Here is a 21921-nt window from a genome sequence, read left to right on the forward strand (position 1 = left end):
ACACAATTTTCAGTCCCGCTCCCGCAGTGTTCAGTCCCGCTCCCGCCCGCTCCCGCAAAGATTTGTCATTTTTAGTCCCGCTCCCGCCCGCATCTGTGATATTATGTCCCGCTCCCGCCCGCAAATGCCCGCAAGACGGCAGGCAGGATGTATGTTCACTTTCTGTCTCACGAAAGGTCTTGGAAAAAAATGCGATTTGTGTCCGTTGTATGTTAACACCTTTTGGCATTTATCGCAGCAGGCAAAAGGTAGTTGATTCCCCTCTCCATCATGCACAACCGAAAAAGACTGCCAAATGTCTGATTTGAGGTTTCGTGATTTTTTTTTTTTTGTAGTAAATGTGCCTTTCTTTAGAGAGGTACTTACATCTGAAGCGCTTAGGCCTATATCTGAAGCACTAGAGGTGCTCTTTTCCTCCTCCATGCTGTCTATTTTGAACTTGAAGCTTTCGAATTCGAACACGGAGCAGCGGGAAGGAATTGTCTCTAAACAAGTGTGCGTGAGATTAGGTCCCGCCCTACCCCAAACGACAACATCCTTTTGCTTACTGCTTAACGTCCTTTACACCCCTGCAGGGTTTGGACGACATCCTGTGTAATGCACCTCCATTGTACTCGGTCCATAGCCAAGGTTTGAATATGTCCTTGCCATTCTTTGTCATATTTCTTTCTACTCAATCCAAAGGGTACCATGATAAAGGATTCGGCAGCCTTGTGAAAGTATCTTTTCGTTGTCATACGAACGCCTCCTTTAGGGCGTTTCCAAAGAGGGCCAGGAATGGCCATAAAAGTTTGTAATGGTAGGCGATTATTTTGCATACGTAAAACATGTCCAATCCATTTCCAGCGGCGTTGCATAAGCACTGAAGACAGGGACTCCTTTAGGCCACAGCGTTCACGGACCTGTTCATTTGAGATGAAGTCAGACCAACTGATTTTGGCTATGCGTCTTAGGTGGTCGAATATTTCCATCCTTTTTTGTTGGTCAGCTTTCAGAGGCCACGTTTCAGAGGCATACAGTAGTGTCGCCCGAACTATAGCACAATATATTCTTGTTTTTGTTTTGATTCGGATGTCACGTCTATTCCATAAATATTTCAGTGCCGCAAAGATTGAGGAAGCTCTTTGTATTCTTATTTGAACTTCTTCATCCGAGCTTCCTATTAGGGCAATGTTGCTTCCTAGATATGTGAATGAGGTGACAAGTTCCATTGGTTCATTTTCGATGGTTAGGTTATTATTGGGGTTTATGGGGTCAGTATTAGCAGTCATGTATTTAGATTTTTGGCAGTTTAATTTCAGACCAACAGAAGCTGCCATTTGGGTAATGTGGTCAATCATTATTTGCATGGAATCCATTGACTCTGCAAGGACTGCTATATCATCTGCAAATGTAAGATCAGTAATCGGTCGTTCTGATGGGTAAATGGTTACTCCAATAGGGTTATCGTCTAGCGCTTTTTTAAGCACATGGTCAATGACAATGTTAAAGAGGCAAGGTGAAAGTATGCCCCCTTGTCGCACCCCTGTTTTAGTGGCAAAAGCATGGCCATCTTCACCATAGGCTCTGACTCTGCAGTTTGTGTTTTCATACATTGATGCACAGAGATTAACCAGCTTGTTGGGGATTCCTTCCATTTTGAGTAAAGACCAGATAGTTTCTCTATCGACACTATCGAAGGCTGCTGTGAAGTCCAGGAATGCGACTACAGTTGGTTGCCTAAATTCTTGGCGTAGTTCTATTATTTGCCGGAGGGAAAAAATTTGGTCGGTACAACTACGACCTGGTCGAAAACCAGCTTGGTTTTCTCTTGTATACAGTTCACGAATAGGCAGGATCCGGTTTAGGAGAATTCGCTCCATGAGTTTATAGGCATTGGCTAAAAGGGAAATACCGCGGTAGTTCTTGCAGTTTCTCTTTTCACCTTTCTTGAAGATGGGTATTATGATAGCAGTTTGCCAATCTATAGGGATCTTTTCATCAGCCCATATTTTGGAATAAAGATCGTGCAGGTCCTGTATCAGGCTCGGGTTTTCAGTTTTAAAGAGGTCAGGAGGTAGACCATCTACACCAGGGGCACGACCGCTCTTAAGGCTTTTAATGGCTTTTTGAATTTCGTTCAGAGAAGGTGGTTCTTCACTTATGTTGTGATGTAATGACGGATTGCATTTTGGTATGGCTTGGGTAACCTGTGGAGGATTTCGATTTAACAGTTCGGCAAAATATTCACACCATCTGTCATGTAGTTGTTCTTTGCTTTTAATGACCTGGTCATGCTTGTCCAGTATGGTTCCACTGATAGGTTTTGAATATTTTCTTGCCAGATTGTTGACCAATCTAAATAGTTTTTTGCAATCTCCTCGATTTTGTGCATTTTCCAATTCTATAGCTTGATTTGTCCAAAAGATTTCCCTGTCCTGCTTGGCAGAGCGTTATATCTGCCTGGCTAATTCAGCTGTAAGGATATGATTGTTATTGTTTCGTGCAGTCTTCCTCTGATTGGATAGGGAAATGGTATTTGTGCTAATCCAGTCATCATTCTTCTTTTTTGTATGTCCTAGTACAGCTTTTGCAGAGGTGGTGAGGCTTTGTTTGATTTGCGTCCATATTCCATCGACTGAGTAGGAGATGAGCTGTAATTTAGAGTTGCTATACTTAGAGACAAACTCGGTTTTCTTGTCTGGGAGTTTTAGTTGTGTAATGTCAAACTTTTGGAGTGGCTTTTTTCGTTTTTCACATATGGGGCGCACTTTTATCTTGGCCAATACTAGAGCATGGTCTGTAACAATATTTATACCCCAGTAGGAGCGAGCATCCAGCAGGGTATGACGCCAGTGTTTGCGGATTAGTATAAAGTCAATTTGATTGCGGGTCTTTCCATTTGGGCTAATCCAGGTTTGTAAATGGCGACGTTTATGGCTGAATAGGGTGTTGGCCACTATAAGATGATGGTTTGATGCTAGAAACAAGAGACGCTCTCCATTATCAGTCAGTGTTCCAAGGGAGTTATGGCCCGTCTCTTGGCGATCATGAACTGGAGGTCCAAGCTGAGCATTAAAGTCTCCTGCCAATATGAGGTAGTCATTCTTTGGGGTATCTTCAATCGCGAGGTCAAGTGCCTCATAGAAAGTTTCCTTAATATTGTCTGAGGCTATATTTGTTGGAGCATACACTGCAATGATTGTGATATTGGCAGGTTTAGCCTTTAGGCGAAGTTTGGCAATACGATCTGTAATAGGATTCCATTCCATTAGGGCATCATTGATGGTTTTGGAAATTGCAATACCAACACCATTGAGGCCCTGTCGTTGAGCCACTTCTCCACTATAATACAAGGTGAGAAAGTCAGTTTTGCCAGGTATTTTTATTTGACATGTGCCTGATTCTGGCATACGAAGTTCGGATAAGCAACAAATATCAATGTTCAAATTGCTTAATGTAGTAGCTAATAAGGCCTGTTGACCAGTTTGTAACAGAGTTCTAACATTTAAAGCGCTAATATTCAATGGTACATCTTTGAATAGATTTAAAGGAACATTTGTGTTGCCTCCCGGGTACGCCATAGCATTATGACTCATTTTTTGTGCATTTCATAGGATTAATTGGCTAGATACCACGAGGGGGCGCCAACCCCAGGGGGAAAATGTTCTCCTCTTCGCCAGTCTGCATGTGTGACACTTCAGCATTGCCGTCGAGGTTTATGGGGTTTATGTAACGACAACATCCAAGTTTAGGCTGCTTAAAACGTTTTTATTGCTGCCAAACAGAATCTCCCTCACAACTACAAATTATGTACGCTACTTTAATAATTTATATATTTTACTTTACACTCATATTTAATTTGCGGGAGTGCAGCGTATCATCCCCCCCGCCCGCACCCGCAAGTGCACCTTCATCATCCCGCCCGCTCCCGCAATGACCTTTCAAAATTTGTCCCGCGCCGCTCTGTTTTGCGTCGGGTCCCGCGGGACTCCCGCGGGAGTGCAGGTCTCTACCCTGGATGTGCATCCCACAAATCTCCATCAACTGCAAGATGCTATCCTATCAATATGGGCCAACATTTAAAGAATGCTTTCAGCACCTTGTTGAATCAATGCCACGTAGAATTAAGGCAGTTCTGAAGGCGAAAGGGGGTCAAACACAGTATTAGTATGGTGTTCCTAAAAATCCTTTAGGTGAGTGTACATCACAATAGGGAAGAAAAGACTATTGCAACTTCTGATTTATGGCAACTTTAAAGTATTTGATTGAAAGACTTGAAGGTGAAAGACTGGGGTTGCTCATTGGAAGCTGCACCTTCTCTGCAATTAATGTTATAGAGCATCATAATTGAAGTGCACAAATAACTTGGTGCAATTAGGAGATTTTCATTTCCATGCTTCCCCAGGACAACAAAAGTAATCGTGTACAATTGGGCATTATAACACAGTCTAATTAATGTTATTTCATAACCTCAACACTTACCGTAACCCTTATTTAGAACTAACACAATGGAAGTTCAAACAGGCAACATGGTTTTATTAGCTGGCAACAAAGCAATGTATCCAGAGCATAGACAAATTACACAATGGTTGTCAAGGAGAACTGCCAATAAGAGGCGTAATTTCTATTCAGTTGATCGCTATAATTACGCTGCAATCACTTGTCTTTTTAAATAAAGGTTTTTCAAATCTGCAGAACTGTTTATAGGCACTGGTAAAGTTTTACAGACATTCACCAGTTTGTCTACATTTGCAAAGTGCAAATTATATATGTGAAGACTGAAGAACAAGACTTCAAATTCATATACGGCCTGCAGCGATCCTCACATTTAATCAGTTTGTAACTATCTGTTTTGTCACAAGAGAGAGCTATGATTACCATCCCAGGTTCCTTCAGTGATGTTTATTCAAGGATTTGCATAATGCACTGTTGAGTTTATAGCACATGATTACATTTTCAGCTGAGGAACGGGGTCTTTATCATTCACAGATCCAGAGAGACCAATATCTGTTCAAGGCACAGATCCCTTAAATGATGGTTGTCATAGAGACAGAACTGCAATTGATTAGACAATTGAAGTCCATGGTTCAAGTGTTCCACACAAGAGTACTGTATACATGTAATAATCATACTGTTTTGAAAAAAGCATAGCCATAACTATGTGTTTTATGAGCTATAGCTTTAGATTCTGTGTGATGACTTCCTAGCCGTGTCTTTGCAACGCTACAGTATATTCAATATTTCTACTCATTTGCATAATATTCATGAATACCATGAAGGTATTTTAACAATTACGCATAAAAGGATTACTTGGAATGAACTTCACCTACCTTGGAAATGCACAAAAAAAATTTTTTGTTGTTGTTTTTTTCAAACATGAAAGTATATTCTGTGGTACCCGTGCCACAGATACCATTACTTGTTATGGAAAATTCCTTTGAACACAGAGTAAGTCTATCAGTTTCACATTCAGTTAAAATGGCACACATGATCCTCAGGGCAATTGATTCTATTTTTCCTGTGAAGATCTACCAGTGAACAGTTTAGACACCTACTTATTATTTTTTTTTACTTTTCACATTTTTATATAATAGTAACTTAAGACTATTATTTAAGACAAATGGAAGTATCAGAATAATATAGTGACCAAAAATTTTTTTTTATATATAGAAAATACTGAATATTTGAGCTTCTTCAAAGTCTTAACTCTTAGATATGATTATTCTGAAAATAATTTCTTTCGATAGGCCACTTTATACATTCTACTAACTAAAAGTAACTTTACAACCATGTCAGCTTATTCTTCTTACCCAAACCCCAACATCTAACAGTCTACTACAGTCTACTCATACTCTAATGAGAGTTACTTGACATGTTATCACAAAGCTACTTAGAGTTAGTAGAATTTCTAAAGTGGACCATCGAAATAAAGTGTTACCCATCTCTGATTTACTGCAGTGTGATATACACGGAGAACTGAATACATGCACTGGAGGAAATATAACATCACTGTGACACTTTGTTGCATTCAGTTTTTACTTAACTGTGCAACTGCAAGAGAGAGAGGTTCTGCCATTTGTGTGTGAAGCAAACGCTAGTTTGCAAGTTTGCAAGTTTGCAAACATTAACAAGTAAATGTTGTTTGATGGTTTAAGTGTGAATGCAACTGTGTCACTGTGAAAGGTGAGAGTTTTAGTTCTTAAAGACACACAAGAACCATGATACACTCACATGACAATGCAATATATTGCATACGAATCCTATTTCTGTGAGAAAAATGTTTTTGGGTAATGCACTAACATTGTGGCCATGTGACATTTATGCATGGTTTAACAGCTGATATACAAGTTGATATAATACAGGAAACAACACACACTATACATCTCATATTCAACTATCTGTGCATAATGTAGTTTGACACAACGAGTCAAGTCAAGTCAAGTCTTTTTTCTCTGAATTTAAATACCAAGGCTGCTAGTAATACTAGATAATTGTGGTTGTTTTGTTGACACAGGTTTACAGCTTTTTTTTTTTTGCCAAGAACTAACTAGCAGGAAATCAAATTAAGGTTAATTTCTCAGGATACTGTTTGAAGGCAGCGACTTTATATGACAGTTATACCTTCCTGAGAGATGTTGAACTTCCAAATAAACTAGTTTCCTTTTTTAGGCACATGGTGTCAATGAAGGATTTTCTATATGAAGTAACTGTTTGTTTCTCATTTAGAGTGAGATCTTTCATATCAGATTAACTTACTCTAAATTGCTGTGTTTTTTCCCCAGTGGTTTTTATACATTTTCTACCTAACCTAATTTAACTTCAACCCCTACCCATCCTGTTGAACTACATAAAGGTCACATAAAGATTTTCAATTTAATTCATGATAAATCTCCAATATTGATGCAAAATAGGTTGACATTGTGTCTCACCTAGAAATAATTATGTAGAAACACATATGTGCACAGCATTAGTCATTGGACTAATTGTGGTTGACAGAAATTTTTAAAATGTGCATGCATATTTACAAAAACAAGGTAATATGATAGTGTACGAATTGTAATGTGCAGACATTTTCTTAAAATGTGCATGCATATAAAAAAAACAAAAAAAAAACAAGGTAATATGATAGTGTATGAATTGCAATTTGCAACATGAGTGTGATCATTGTAGTGCAACAGTGAGAGAACCTCAAAAACTCTGGATATATTTAGGTTTTAGTCTCCCAACGTCTTGGAAGTCCTTTGCAATATTTGCTATGGAAAATGGTAGACACTTAAGGCAGAAATGGAGAAATAAATGTGCTGTGAATGTAAATAAATAAATGTAGTTTCAACTATCTTTTCCTTCTCATTATAGGAACAAACCGATTACTACTCTAGTCTTTCTACATCAATTAAGACAGCACTTTGTTAATTTCATTACATTAATTTCAAAGTTGCCTGATGTGAGTCGATAACATGAGAAAAACAGGAAATGTAATAAAACATTTGCACATTTATTACTCGATTTCTTTTTCAAACGGCACCCCCCCCCCCCCCCCCTCTACCCTCCCCTCCCCTCTCTTCTCTCTCTCTCTCTCTCTCTCTCTCTCTCTCTGCATGTTTAACTACTTCATGTTTCTGAACACGCCCACTTTAATGTGTCAGTGGAGACATCTGCACACTGCTGTTATTGATTCAAAGCTGTCAGGCCACAGAAGTACACTGTCTGCCTCTCACCTCATCTGCACACACCTCTCCCAAACATGGGGCTTTACCACAAAGAGTTCGAGCAGGCTGGAAACCGTGCCGGTCTCCAGATATGGAGAATTGAAAAGATGGAACTGGCCCCTGTGCCTGAGAACTTGCATGGAAGCTTCTACATAGGCGATGCCTACCTGGTGCTCCACACTGTCAAACAGAGGAACTCGTGTTTCTATGATCTGCATTTCTGGCTGGGTAAGCAGCAGTTGTTCTCTACTTTAGAGAAGTGCTTAAATCTTTTGTATCAACTCTTAACATAAAAATATTGTATAATTGAATATTGTTTTAAATACTCTTTTTTTTTATATATATTTTATAATATATACTGTATAAAATATATTCTTTAGTCAAGTGCATGTGACTAATCTCAGCACCTTAACTACCTCAGCAACTTCACTAATCTAGTAACTTAAACGTTTAAGCGTGTATCAGGTCAAAATTATATTCACAAACTTTTGTCCAGATATGTATGAATGATGATTATTGGGGGGGGAGAAACAAACTGCAAAATCTCAGTCACTACTTAAAAGGTCGAGGAAAGACGGCGGCAAATTAGCTGACATGATACTGAAATGTGCACGTTGTAAATACACCATCAGATAGACTGAGCAAAGTATATGGCCTCTATAAAATGACGCTTTAGTAATGCGAAGGTTAGGTAGGAAGAAGGTTAGATAGGATTGTAGGTTGTAAAGTTCATTCTCAGAAGTGGTTACTGGGTCTCCTGGTTTTATACTGGACTTTCATCTATGCACCTACTGTATGAAGGGCATGTTTTTTAAAATGCAATTTGATATTTTGAAGTCAAAAGTGTTAGGGTGTTCTGTTCTGATATCATAATGAAGAAGCCTCATTCAAATCATTTGTATTTAACAGCTTAACTGCTTATTAATATTTAAAATCATATGATCCAGGCAACATGTAGAAACATGCAGGGGGGAAATTATGCAGTCCCTTATGTCAAGGTGTCATTGGTGAAGGTGAATAAATCTAAAAATGTTTTAAAATGGTACTTTTTTATGACACGGTCAAAATGCCATGTTGAACTTGATATATAATTCATGATATGTGTTTCGGAGAAGCCTCAGGCATAAATTTGCATGCTCTGGTTGCTTTAAAAGCTGTGTCACCGCTATTTCAAAAAACAAACTTTTGTGGTCAAGTTGGAAAAGATAAAAAAACACAGGAAGTGTTGAAATAATGAAATTTAGAAACCATTTAGTTTAGTTAGTTATGGTTTAGAAACCATGGGCACTTAATACGGTTTCCTCCCTCTGCTAAGAGAAAGCACTTTCTTTACCCCATTAAATGTCTTAGAAACGTCAATATCGCTGTGATGTTTTGGCCTTGAGTGTATATGTGTCCGTAACCACACACACACACACACACACACACACACACACACACACACACACACACACACACACACACACACACACACACACACACACACACACACACACACACTCCATTATGAGTCATTAACCTTCCAATGTAAATGGATTCCTTAATGATGTTTCTTCCTATCATATCTTTGTTGCCAAGTCATTTACCCTAAAAAGCCTGTCACAAAACGGGCAGCATCACATAGAAAGGCCTTTTATCTCCCACAGCACATCTGTGGTCACAAGCAACAGCTAATACAGCAGGCTTTAAAGTGTCAAAACTGATGCTGGGTGAAAGAATAAACACTAGTGTGTCGTCAAGTGTGAAAACAAACTGTTCTTTCTAGTTTAGAAATGCAATGCTCATGCCTTTGAGAAGCTGCAAGTGTAAAATAATAAAATAAAACTTAATTATTAACCTGAATTAATAGGCCACAGAAGTAGGTGTCTATGAAGTCTCTCTATTCTTTGTCTCTCTCTAGGTAAAGATTGCTCCCAAGATGAAAGTACAGCAGCAGCCATCTTTACCATCCAGATGGATGACTACCTGGGAGGTAAACCAGTCCAGTACCGTGAACTCCAGGGTTTTGAGTCCAACAACTTTACCAGCTACTTTAAAGGCGGGATCACATATAAGGTTTGAGACCGTTTATGTCCCTTCTATTCCTGCTCTCACAACACTTTTCTTTTAGTTTTTGTGCTCTATTGACTCCCAACAGAGTACTATTCTTTATTTTACTTCAGGTTTGCCTTACGTTAAACAAAAAGCTGCTGTTTAAACGGATGGAAAGACTGACAGTTGCTGCAGTATTTTTTTTTTGCCAATTGAGAAAATGTTTCTTAGACTTCACAGTGCAAATCTAGGATTAGTCGTTTTGTTTACAATTTGGGCGAGGTAAAATCAACTACTCAAATACCTTCCTACTTAGGATCTTCTGTTTTTCACAAGCCCAAACTTTCATGAATGGTCTGAGGGAATGTTGTGTTATAGCACATGTTTGGGGACATTTAACTCCTCTGTGTTGCATTTAGCCTCATTAACCTGTAATAAGGCCAATTAAAAATAGGAAAACAAGAAGAAAGGGCAGAGGAAAGATTTGGAAAAAAATATTTTCTTACCTCCTCAGACCGGAGGAGTGGCATCAGGATTTCAGCACGTGGTCACCAATGATCTTACTGCCCACCGACTCTTCCACATCAAGGGCAGGCGCACGGTCCGGGCCACAGAAGTGCCTCTCGCCTGGGCCAGCTTCAACAACGGCGACTGCTTCATAGCTGATCTGGGAGCGGTAAGACCTGCTGCATCAACAAACATACGAATGGCTGCATTAGACAAATATTTTTAAGAGGATATGCACCTAAAAATGAAGTCATCCATTCACCCTCCTGTCACACCAAATTTATGATTAGACTTTTTCCTTGGAACATCCATGGAATTATTTACTGCAGCAAAAATGTCCACACTGTGCTTTTCAATATACAGCAAAAATGAATACTGCAGTTGGTAAATTACAAAAAAAGAAATAAAATCCATTAAAGTATTCCATGAGACTAATGCACTATATTCCAAGTCTTCTGAAATCATGCAATGTGTCATCATGAGGGTGAGTAAATTATGAAGTGAGTAAATCTGTCATTTAAAAAGCAGGGAAACTACTTAAGTTGCTAAATGAGTCACCAAACTGATATTTTTGAGTAATTATCTACAAACCTTTCAATGCAGAGTTAACAAATAAGTTAAAATAAAATAAAATAAAATAAAATAAAATAAAATAAAATAAAATAAAATAAAATAAAATAAAATAAAATAAAATAAAATAAAATAAAATAAAATAAAATAAAATAAAATAAAATAAAAATCTCAGTTAGGATAACCAAGATAGAATATCTAAAGAAACGGAATGTATTATACATCCTTTTTTATTGACAGTAACTGGCTGGTTCACTTGTGCAGTGTGTATTTAATATCATCTCTGTATGCACTTATGGGTGGGTTTTATAATTGGATTGCTATCAAATTACTTTGACTGTCTACACAGTATGTTGTAGAGCAAATGTTATGAGAGCACAAGCAGATGAACCATGTCTCACGCCAAACAACAGATGCATCCATTAAGCATCTAACAGGCTCTTGCGGACCATGCGTAGCATGGGATGGTTTACAGGAAGATTAAATCTGATAATACCACTTGACTGAATGATTTGAACTTAGTGCTCCTCTCTCACATCTCTAAAGACTCAAGAAAGAAATCGTTTTTTTTTAGGTCAATGGAAGTCTGCCAGCGATTTGTCTGTACGTGTAACAAGATCACTAACAATTTAACCGATTTCTGAAACTAGGTAATCTACCAATGGTGTGGGTCTAAGTGCAACAAATTTGAGCGCCTCAAAGCTGCACAGGTGGCTACTGGCATCCGAGACAACGAGAGGAACGGACGGGCCCGGCTGGTGGTTGTAGAGGAAGGACATGAGCCTGCAGAGATGATGAAGGTATCAAATAAAAGTGTCAAATCAAACATCTTAAGTTTGGCAGAATTTGCATGCAACAGGTCGAACTGGCATCCGGTAGAACTTGCTTATTTTTTACCACAAAGATGTTGGCTATAGGCAGTACGATATCTGGTTTAGCTGGAAAGTTTGACACATTCATGCCTTGGCTTTGCACATCACAGGTTCTCGGTGAGAAGCCTGAAATCCCTGAAGGTGACGATAATGAGGATGCAGTTGCTGACATGTCAAACAGGAAAATGGCCAAACTTTATATGGTAAACAAGTCTATACTGACTGTACACTTCTGTATAATTCATCTATATGCAAATTCAATAGACAGGAACTGTAACATGATGTTACTTAAATACCATTGCGCTTTACAGGTATCAGATGCAACAGGAAAAATGCAAGTGTCGCTTGTGTCAGAGGAGAATCCGTTTACCCAAAGTGACCTGTTGTCTGAGGAATGCTTCATTCTGGACCATGGAAAAAGCAAAATGATCTTTGTGTGGAAAGGTATCTGTAAACTGAAGCCATTAAACAAAGGAGTTGTGTGACATTCTTACCAAGGTGACTGACCTTATTTTTGATGATTTAGGCCGCAACGCAAATCCAAGTGAGAGGAAGGAAGCCATGAAAACAGCTGAGGGCTTCATTAAGCAGATGGGATATCCTGAAAACACCCAGGTATAGCTATTCACATATATTCCCTTGAATGAGTGAATCACTCACAGATGTAGCAATACTGCCAGTATGGTACCTTTAGGGGAACAACAGCTTATCATTAGGGCAGCACCTTTGTACCTTATTTAGCCCTAAAATGTTTATAGTAGTACATGTTACTACTCTCAGGTACTAAAATGAACCTTTTAGGGGTAGATAATGTACAAAGTTAACCCTTTAAGGGTACTACTCCAAGGACAAGCTGTATGCCTATAGGTACAATTTTTGCACTTTTTATTTTTATTGACAGGGAACAAGTATAGTATTCTTTGGGTCATCCAGGTCATTTTGTCCTTGTACACAGATCCAGGTCCTTCCAGAGGGTGGAGAGACACCCATCTTTAAGCAGTTCTTCAAAAGCTGGAAAGAGAAGGACCAGGCTGAGGGTCTGGGCAGAGTCTTCATCACTGAGCGGATCGCTAAGATTCAACAAGCCGAGTTTGATGCCTCAAAGCTGCATGAGTCTCAGCAAATGGCTGCTCAGTACAACATGGTCGACGACGGCACTGGAAAAACCCAGGTCACTATTTGCATACAAAAGATCAGAGATTGTATAAGTGAAATTGTGCTTGTGTTGGTTGCGGATGAGCATCTTACTGTCAAAATGACACTCAAAATGAAACGAAAAGCTAAAATTCTGATATGGTTCTGACCAACTATTGCACTCAAAAGGTGTGTTCACACTTATGACTTTTCAGCGAATTTTCACAGGCGAAATCCGGCAATAAGAATCCATGCGATCTGGAATTTGCTTGAAGGCGAAAGCAGAGAAATGCTTGGTTTAAAAGAGACTTCTGTTTGAGCGTGCTTAAATAAATTAATACACTACTGACAATAGACTGAAAAAAATTTTCACTAATTTGAGCACATCTTAAGAAGACTTCATTGCACAACAATTACAGATTGTTCTCTATCATCAAAGAAAATCACTGGAAGAAATCAAGCCATTCTAAACTGTGAATTTATTTGATGGATATTCTTAAACTGGTGGTGTTTCACAGATTTGGAGAGTGGAGTGTGGAAATACCGGAAGCGATACTAAGGTTCCTGTACACCCAGAGACATATGGCCAGTTCTATGGAGGGGACTGCTATATAATTTTATATACTTACACCAAGGGAGAAATCATTTACACTTGGTAAGCTCTGTAGAAGTGGATAGTTTCCAGAGGGGGAGTCAAATCATGCACAAAAATAATCAAATAAGGCTTATCTCTCTATGCATTCACCCTCAGGCAAGGTTCCAGCAGCACAATAGATGAACTGACAGCTTCAGCCTTTCTCACTGTTGAACTGGATCGTTCGCTGGGAGGAAATGCTGTTCAGGTGAGGGAGGTTTGAATTTTATCTACTCATTTATTGACTGTAAATAGGGGCTGGATTATGGACTTGGGCTGCAAAGATGTACAGCAGGGGCTGACTTAACATGACTAACCCGGTGTTATTATCTTACCATGGTTCCATTCTACATCCATCCAGGTGCGAGTGACTCAAGGAAAGGAACCACCTCATTTGCTGAGTCTCTTCAAAGAAAAGCCTCTGATCGTGTATAAGAATGGGACCTCTAGGAAGGGGGGACAGGCACCCGCACCTCTAACCCGTCTCTTTCAAGTGCGCAGGAACCTGGGCACCATTACACGAATTTGTGAGGTGAGTCCTGGTCTCTGGTTAAGAACAATGTCCAGAAACATGAGTTTGGTCACATGAAATTATCAGGAAAAGGAAGATACACCTAAACCAAGTATCTTATGCATGGTTTACAAGTCTAACCTGATCATTTATAGTCAGTAGATTGTCCAAGCTGGTTGGTGGTCAGTAGACCACCATGTGGTGGAGCTGAGGTTAACATGCTAGACTATATCTAGCTCATTCTGCTTAGTATTGGCAGATTTTCTAGGCCAAGATGGTGGAGATTTCCGCTTGATGTTCCAAAACAGTTAACCATCTTTTAGTTAGCGTGACCTGTTTTTAATTTAGGTATGTCCTTTGAATGTGTTGATCTGTGGTCCAACAGGTAGATGCTAAAGCATCAAGTTTGAACACCAATGATGCCTACCTGCTGAAGTTACCACAGGGGAATGGGTACGTGTGGAAGGGGAAGGGAGCAAGCGAGGAAGAGGAACGAGGGGCAAAGTACATGAGTGAGAAGCTGAAGTGCAATACCAAGCCAGTTACTGAAGGAAATGAGCCTGGTATGGCCAATGTGTAACAGATTCAATTCACACTTTTCATACTTTTTAATCACACATTGGTAGGTGACAGGAGTGGAAGGAAGTTCTAAATTTTTTATATAATCATTGCTCATTTTCCATTTAAAGAGGACTTCTGGAAGGCTCTGGGTGGAAAGACAGAGTATCAGAAATCTGAGATGTTGGAGAATGAAACTATAGCCCGTCCTCCCCGTTTGTTCGCCTGCTCCAACAAAAGTGGAAGGTTCATTGTGAGTATACAACACCTGATAAGAGTAAACCAAAGTCCAGTTCAGTTTCACTTTTGGCTATTGCTTTCAATAATAACTTTGCATGGAAGATAATGCAGAAAATCTTAAACATGCCTTGTCTTTCTGTGATAACCGCTCAGATACCGCTACATATAGGCAAAATATTGTTTGGACACTAACTATGCATTTTTACAACTATAGATTGAAGAAGTACCTGGTGAGTTTAACCAAGATGACCTGGCAGAGGATGATGTCATGTTACTGGATGTCTGGGATCAGGTTAGAGAGTTATCTCTCTTAATTACATCCTTCAAGATTATCTCTAAGATTCAAAGGAGAGCAGTTGTATTCATATTCAAAGATATCTTCTGACTTTGGGTCGGTGGTTGGTGTGTGATACGTGTCTCTGACCCCTGATTCAATCCCTCAGGTCTTCGTGTGGATTGGAAAGGATGCCAATGAGGTGGAGAAGACTGAGTCTGTAAAATCTGGTGAGATGCAGCAGGCACATATTCCTTAAAACATTTTTCTACATAATTTGAAAGCTGAAACCCCTTTAAGCCTTCAACAGGTTTAGCAGCATGCTTACCTGAACAGATCACATGATTCACACGATACAGTTTAATCATAAAATAAAAAATCATGTTAAGTATTTGTACCTTTGCAGCAAAGACTTACATTGAGACAGACCCATCAGGACGGGACAAGGAGACATCTGTGGTGGTGGTTAAGCAGGGGCATGAGCCCCCCACATTCACCGGTTGGTTCCTTGGGTGGGACGCCTCGCGATGGGAAAGTGACCTCATGGCAAGAGCAGTGAGATCACTGCAGGTTAACTGAGGACTGCAGATTAACTCAACAGACTTCACTGGAAAGATAAAACAAATAGTTGTTTACTGAAGCATGATTAGTGAATTGTATTGGACTGTTATTAAAATCCTACTAAATATATGCCATATGTCCAACATATGAAGTTACTCAATACTCTTCAAATCATAAAGTGTGTTTTCTCTTAGAATTGTTTGCACAGATTTATATTTCTGCTCTGGATTTCTGTAAGCATGATTTGAATTGTACAATTAAAGAATCAATACATTTTTGAAAAAAAATGTCTTTTCTTAGTCAATGCAGCACACAAGAGCCCCCTAGAAACAAGAGATATATTACAAGTAATAATTGAAGATAAACATTCTAGACCGGTTGTTGTAGTTTTGCTGAACACCGATATATGCAAAAATACTGTGGAAGTACTATGGCCAAGTGATGGTATAAGATGATAATACCATGGTACGTTGAAAAACACCATTATTTCCATGGAACTCCAAAGTACTTCCAGGAACATCATCGTACTATGATACGTCATACATATAAATACACAGATTACTGTTTAAGAAATATGTATTTTAAAAAAGGTGATGGTTAAAGTTCATCACACCCAATTAACTATCTTTTTTGTAAATATTTACTTTATTTGGTACATACGAATTGTAAGTATTTGATCGTAGATACAAAGCTGTAACATTCTTTTTTTAACCAGGAATCTTTCATATCACTTAATAAGCATTGGAACAATGGTGAAATATGTGTGGGGTTTTGTAATGATGACTTATTGTGCATGGGCAGCCAAATGGTTTGGTCAAGTGCATGACACACTCCTGATAGGAGTCATTAAAGAAGGGAGGGATCATATTGTTTCACTATGTTAGTGAAAACATCTCATAGACTTGCACTGTTTTTATATCAGGGTAATCATACTTTCTATGTTCTAATCCAACCACTATTCCTAAAGCTGACCCTCAATTGTGCACATCATTAGATTTAAAGACTAACATCTGGAACATTTCTGAGCATTTTTAACTAACAAGGTCTGGCTTACTAGTTGGTGCTCAACAGGTTTCACTATATAAAATATTAAATAGTGAAAATATTTTGGACCTCACAAGCATAGCCAAACCTGCACACAAATGACTGCATATAAATCATGATCAAAATTGTAAACATGGCAGTGGTCACATTTGTGACTGGTGGGTTTTTATCCTATTGTAAAAGTACTGTTACATTTACATGAATAATGAAAGTAAAAAAAGTAAAAATAAAAAGACATACATTTTTATTTATTATTCCATTTCCCCCACAATTGCTAAACAAATGATGTTATTTTGACTCTGGACTATTTTTTGTTATGAGTAAAGGACTAATGTTAATAAAGCGAAGTTGTAAAACCTGTATGGCATGCACTTGGTTTCATGGGATATCCAATGAGCAGAATATATGTGCTTGCTTGTGTTTCCATAAGTAATGGAATGGTGAACAATAATAGCCCATGTGGTGTTTGCTCCCAAAACCACAAGATGGCGCACAAGTAAAACAAAAACAAAAATTACGCACAAAATCACAACACTTTAGGTCAGCCTAAATGTAAATATACATTTTGAGTGCTGCTTGAACTATAAAACTGATTTAAATGTCTAAAAAAATTGTTACCTTAAACGGGTTGATTGTAAGAAACCAACCCCTAAAACATAGTTTTCATATTTTGAAACGTATTTTGTACATTTGTTGAATAGGCATATTTTATTAGACATGCGAATGTGGTTGTCATGTCGTATTTTTTAGTGATAGACTAATTAACCGTACTGAATTAACTAGTTTATTAAGGAGCTTAGACGAACGATTGTTTGAGGACGAGCAATCAAGCCAGTCTAGGGTATTCAGTAGTTAGATCTCCAGTATATGAATAGATGTGTGTTGTGTGTGACAGCACGTCCGGCCATCATGGGGTAATTGTGTATTGATATAGCACCACTAATTGTTCTGCCTTTTTGATCCTTTCTTTGACAGGAGTTGTTCACTTATGTTTATTTTCTTTTGCTTTCCACTACATAGTCATTTAATTCGTTTTCATGATGCTGACGTACCTTTTCTTCACTTTTTATTTTAAGTTCAGGCAAGACTCTTTTACTGAGACTCTTTTTCACAAATAAGTTATGTTAAGATGAGATCCTACATTTTCCTCCTGCAAATTATCACCAATCATGTCTCCATATTTTCTTTTGTGTTTATTAATCTGTTAGAATCGAACTGTGAATAACTTGAGTCGAATATTTTGAATACATTGCTCAAAGCGTTACCAAACGGACTGAATGTTCGTGATTTAGTGATTCGGATGAGATAGTTCACCCAAAAATGAAAATTCTGTTATCATTTAGGCCTACTCACTCTCATGTTGTTCCAAACATGTATTAGTCACGTTACTTTCTTCTGTTGAACACACACGAAAATATTTTAAATAATGTCGGTAATCAAACAGTTAACGGTAGCCATTGACTTCCATAGTATGTTTTCCCTACTATGGAAGTCAATGGCCACCGTCAACTGTTTGCTTGCCAAAATTCTTTAAAATATATTTTGTGTTCAACAGAAGAAAAAAACTCATACAGGTTTGGAACAACTTGAGGCTGAGTAAGTGATGACAAAATTTTCATTTTTTGGGTGAACTATCCCTTTAAGCGGTGTCTTCTCAAAACATAGGTCTACACAAACAACGAAATGTATTAGAACACAGGGGACAATGCTGGATGAAGTTGATATTACCAATAATACATTGAAACAAAAAATGGACACTCAACCAGCTTGTTTTCCAGCTAAAGCATTTAACTTCTCATTCATAACCCATCTGGGTAACGCTCACCTGTAAGCGCGTCTCTCAAACTTTAAACGCCTTGAGCGACGTGAACAGGTGGTGAGGAGGTGTGTACAAAAAGACGACAGGCTTGACTCCTCACCAATCAAACTCCAAGGAAAATAACACGCGCTCACTGAATTGAACCAATCAGCGCGTTGTTCCACACAGTGGGCGGAGCCAGCCCTGCTAGAATGAAGTGGAATGCTTCTCGCTGTGGAGTCAGTGAAACAGGCGCTGTTACAGGGAGTGGATACACTTGTCGGTTCAGCTGATCTGAATGACAACAATATTTGGGAAATAATCGCAAACACTGTCATCTACTGAGCTAACACGTAACGCAAAGATCGCACTAAATAAGGTAGGCACCGAACGAGATTTTATTTCCATACGCGGGTGCTTACAAAGCTTAAATGATAGAAAAATAACATTAGTCTGTGCAATAATATAATTTAGAGTAACTTAGTATGTTGGTAACGAAGTTCTAACCTTCTAGGGCGCGTTAAACATTTTTAGTGCACAAAATAATATTGGTTCTTATGTTGAATCACTTGTTGGAAGAAAATAATGAACAAGATTCATGTATTTATGTATGGAGATGAGCCCCTCCTAAAGCGCTTCTACAGATGGCCATAGAGATCTGCGACAGACTCGTGTTTTCCACGTTTACATAGGCGAACCTGTGCGTTTTCCTCTATTTGCAACTGGCAACTACAGTTGAACAATAAAATGACATGAATAGATGAACAGGAGCCTTTTGCGCACGGGGATTTTTACCGATGCGTAATTTTGGTGCCCCTGTGGCGCTACATGTGCAAATGGGCTTCCTGCTGTTTCATCCCTTATTCAACATCAAAAAAGGCACTGAATGACATCCAGCTAGTTTGAATCTGTGTGCCTTTTAGAATGACAAATAGAGCAAAGCATGCTTACTTAAAATGAACAGCCAAGTAAAGGAGAGCTGTAAAACTGTGTGTCATGGTGCTTCACTGCTGGCCTCATTGCATCATCTCCTTTTTCATTTGGTTTCAGGTTATAGCAGCAGCTTCTCAGGGGAACGAGAGAAGCCTTGTGAATATTTGGTGAAGCGGTAGCAGCAGCGACACCTGGTCCCCTGAGTCTCCACGTTCGCTTTCATCCTCATCAGAGTGGCAGAACAAGATGGGGAATGGATTATCAGAGCCTCATGCCATCTTTCCCTGCCTGCCGTCCTTTCAGGCCCTGCACATTGTTATTCTCGGCTTGGACTGTGCCGGTAAAACCACGGTATTGTACCGGCTACGCTTTAATGAGTTTGTGAACACCGTTCCTACCAAGGGCTTCAACACGGAGAAGATCAAGCTGCCTCTCGGTGGGAAAGGCCGGACTGCAACGTTTCATTTCTGGGACGTAGGAGGTCAGGAAAAGCTCCGGCCGCTTTGGCGCTCCTATACGCGGTGTGCCGACGGCCTGGTGTTCGTAGTGGACTCGGTAGATGCCGAACGCATGGAGGAGGCCAAAACGGAGCTGCATAAGATCACGCGGCTACAGGAGAACCAGGGGGTGCCCGTGTTGGTGGTGGCGAACAAGCAGGACCTGCGCAGTGCGTTGCCTCTATGTGAGGTCGAGCAGATGTTGGCGCTGAACGAGCTCGGCTCGCACACACCCTGGCACCTCCAACCGGCCTGTGCCATCATCGGAGAAGGTCTACAAGAAGGCCTGGAACGTCTCCACTCCATGATCATCAAGCGGCGAAAGATGATGAGGCAGCAGAAGAGGAAAAGATGACTTTTTGGTGATGGGAATGTGAGCTTGATGTGGTGGTAGGCCTCTGTGATGGCTCCGCTGGTGACGTGCCATGGGCCTTTGCGGCCCTGCGCTCCTGGAATTATTGTTTCAGAGGGCTGAGTTTTATCAGTCAGATGGTTCTGGATAAATATAGTTCAGAGACGCAAGAGGACAATATTGATTTATCACTCTGGTTGTTGGATTGTAGCAGCGGTGGGACGATCACATGGAACTTTTACATCAACACAGTGTTACGCAATGTCATGAGGTTTGCGGTACATCGAGGTCTCATGAAGGACAACATTGGACATGAACTTGTAAATGACAAAGACTGATCGCGAAGAGTTGGTCTTTGTCTTTGCGTCTGAAGTGTTACACGTACCCTAGCATTCATGTAATCTCGAAATGGAAGGATTGATTACCAAAGCTGCCATGGACAGAACTGAAAAATCCAATGTATACATTCAGGTGATGTGTTTCCCCCATTGGTTTTTATCCAGAATGGCCACCCGTCATTTTCTCTGAGTGTTTGTTGTCTCGGTGGTCAGGGGAACCAGAATAAGCTTTATGGATCGCTTGTTTGGGAATGCACAAATGTTTAAAGGTCGGAATCACAGAAAATGGTATTTCGTCATGTAGTTCAACAGGCGAATGTGGTAATTGTCAAGATTTGTAGAGGTTAAAGGTGTACTATCCTTCTTAAGTAGTTCTGTTGACTGACACATGTTGGTGCAGTAGAGCTTCACCCAAGCTTGAGGACTACTTTTGTCATTTCTAGCTCGTACCCACATTGTGCGATTCCCTGACAAGAGATGTTTAAATGCACTTTAGAAATTCCCTTTTCTAATCTATGAACTTGCAGCATCTGATTTTTTTTTTGTAAAGAGTTTATCAAACTACAAAAAAGTAATGTATTGCTTCGAATGAAGCGTTTTTTTTCTTTTGTTTTGTTTTTTTAACTATCCACTGTTCCACATTGAAATGTGTAAGTTTGTCACTCAGTGCTTGTGTGTTGGGGATGTTCATATTTATGTCAGGATTTTGTACACTTTGAATAAATCCACAACTACATATTATCATGTTTTGAGTTATCATTACTTGTTACATGATGAACTCATGCAAATTATTAAAGTTTATGACCTGATGACATGTCTGATAATCGTTTGACGCACTTTACATATGAGTCACTAAAGGTTGTTCCTTTATAGTTACTGGGACATGCAAAAGAGGTGACATGACATGCACTTTGTTTGTCCCGTTCTAGGCATGCGACCAGACAGGATGAACTTTGTACTCAGTCTGTTGTCGAACAAATATATAAATGTTCGGTGCTTCATAAGTGCAATATTGCATCTTCATACTGAATGTGAAGGCTGAAAGTTGATGTGCATTTAGGTTGTTTTTTTTACCTTGCTTTTGTCATTTTTAAACATTTAGTCATTGAGTCATGAGTCATTTATGTTTTAGGGTACATGATGCAATGCTTATTGTTTTCATTGCAATTATTTAATTTAAAATTCACAATTTAAATTTGTAATGAATTTTCAAATTCTGTAATTCATACAAAAGATTTAATTCCTAAATTATTTTTGTCATAGCCAAAAATGTCAGGATGATACAACTGTTCTGATATCATAATTAAAAAAAGAATTAAAAGAATTTTAAAAGAAATTAAAAGAAAAACATTTTTACTTGTTTTTTTAAAACTGAA

At 39.1% G+C, this 21921-nt stretch overlaps 2 protein-coding genes across 2 annotated transcripts; both read left to right on the forward strand.

Annotated features, from left to right (window-relative positions):
* The first annotated feature begins 7647 nt into the window (after positions 1 to 7647).
* Positions 7648 to 15870, forward strand: scin (scinderin). Its single transcript, XM_082185246.1, has 16 exons — positions 7648 to 7919; positions 9592 to 9746; positions 10237 to 10398; positions 11450 to 11599; positions 11782 to 11874; positions 11983 to 12115; positions 12198 to 12286; positions 12627 to 12842; positions 13324 to 13460; positions 13557 to 13647; positions 13801 to 13971; positions 14336 to 14513; positions 14640 to 14761; positions 14963 to 15040; positions 15192 to 15252; positions 15429 to 15870. Exons 1-16 carry the CDS (start codon positions 7727 to 7729, stop codon positions 15599 to 15601), a joined length of 2202 nt encoding a protein of 733 aa, XP_082041372.1. The 5' UTR covers positions 7648 to 7726; the 3' UTR covers positions 15602 to 15870.
* A 2777-nt stretch (positions 15871 to 18647) lies between these two features.
* On the forward strand, positions 18648 to 21286 carry arl4ab (ADP-ribosylation factor-like 4ab). The gene is made up of 2 exons (XM_082185503.1): positions 18648 to 18804; positions 19476 to 21286. Exon 2 carries the CDS (start codon positions 19605 to 19607, stop codon positions 20208 to 20210), a length of 606 nt encoding a protein of 201 aa, XP_082041629.1. The 5' UTR covers positions 18648 to 18804; positions 19476 to 19604; the 3' UTR covers positions 20211 to 21286.
* Positions 21287 to 21921: the final 635 nt, after the last annotated feature.

The sequence above is a fragment of the Leuciscus leuciscus genome (genome assembly GCF_965113295.1).
Source record: "Leuciscus leuciscus genome assembly, chromosome: 12".
Taxonomy (NCBI): domain Eukaryota; kingdom Metazoa; phylum Chordata; class Actinopteri; order Cypriniformes; family Leuciscidae; genus Leuciscus; species Leuciscus leuciscus.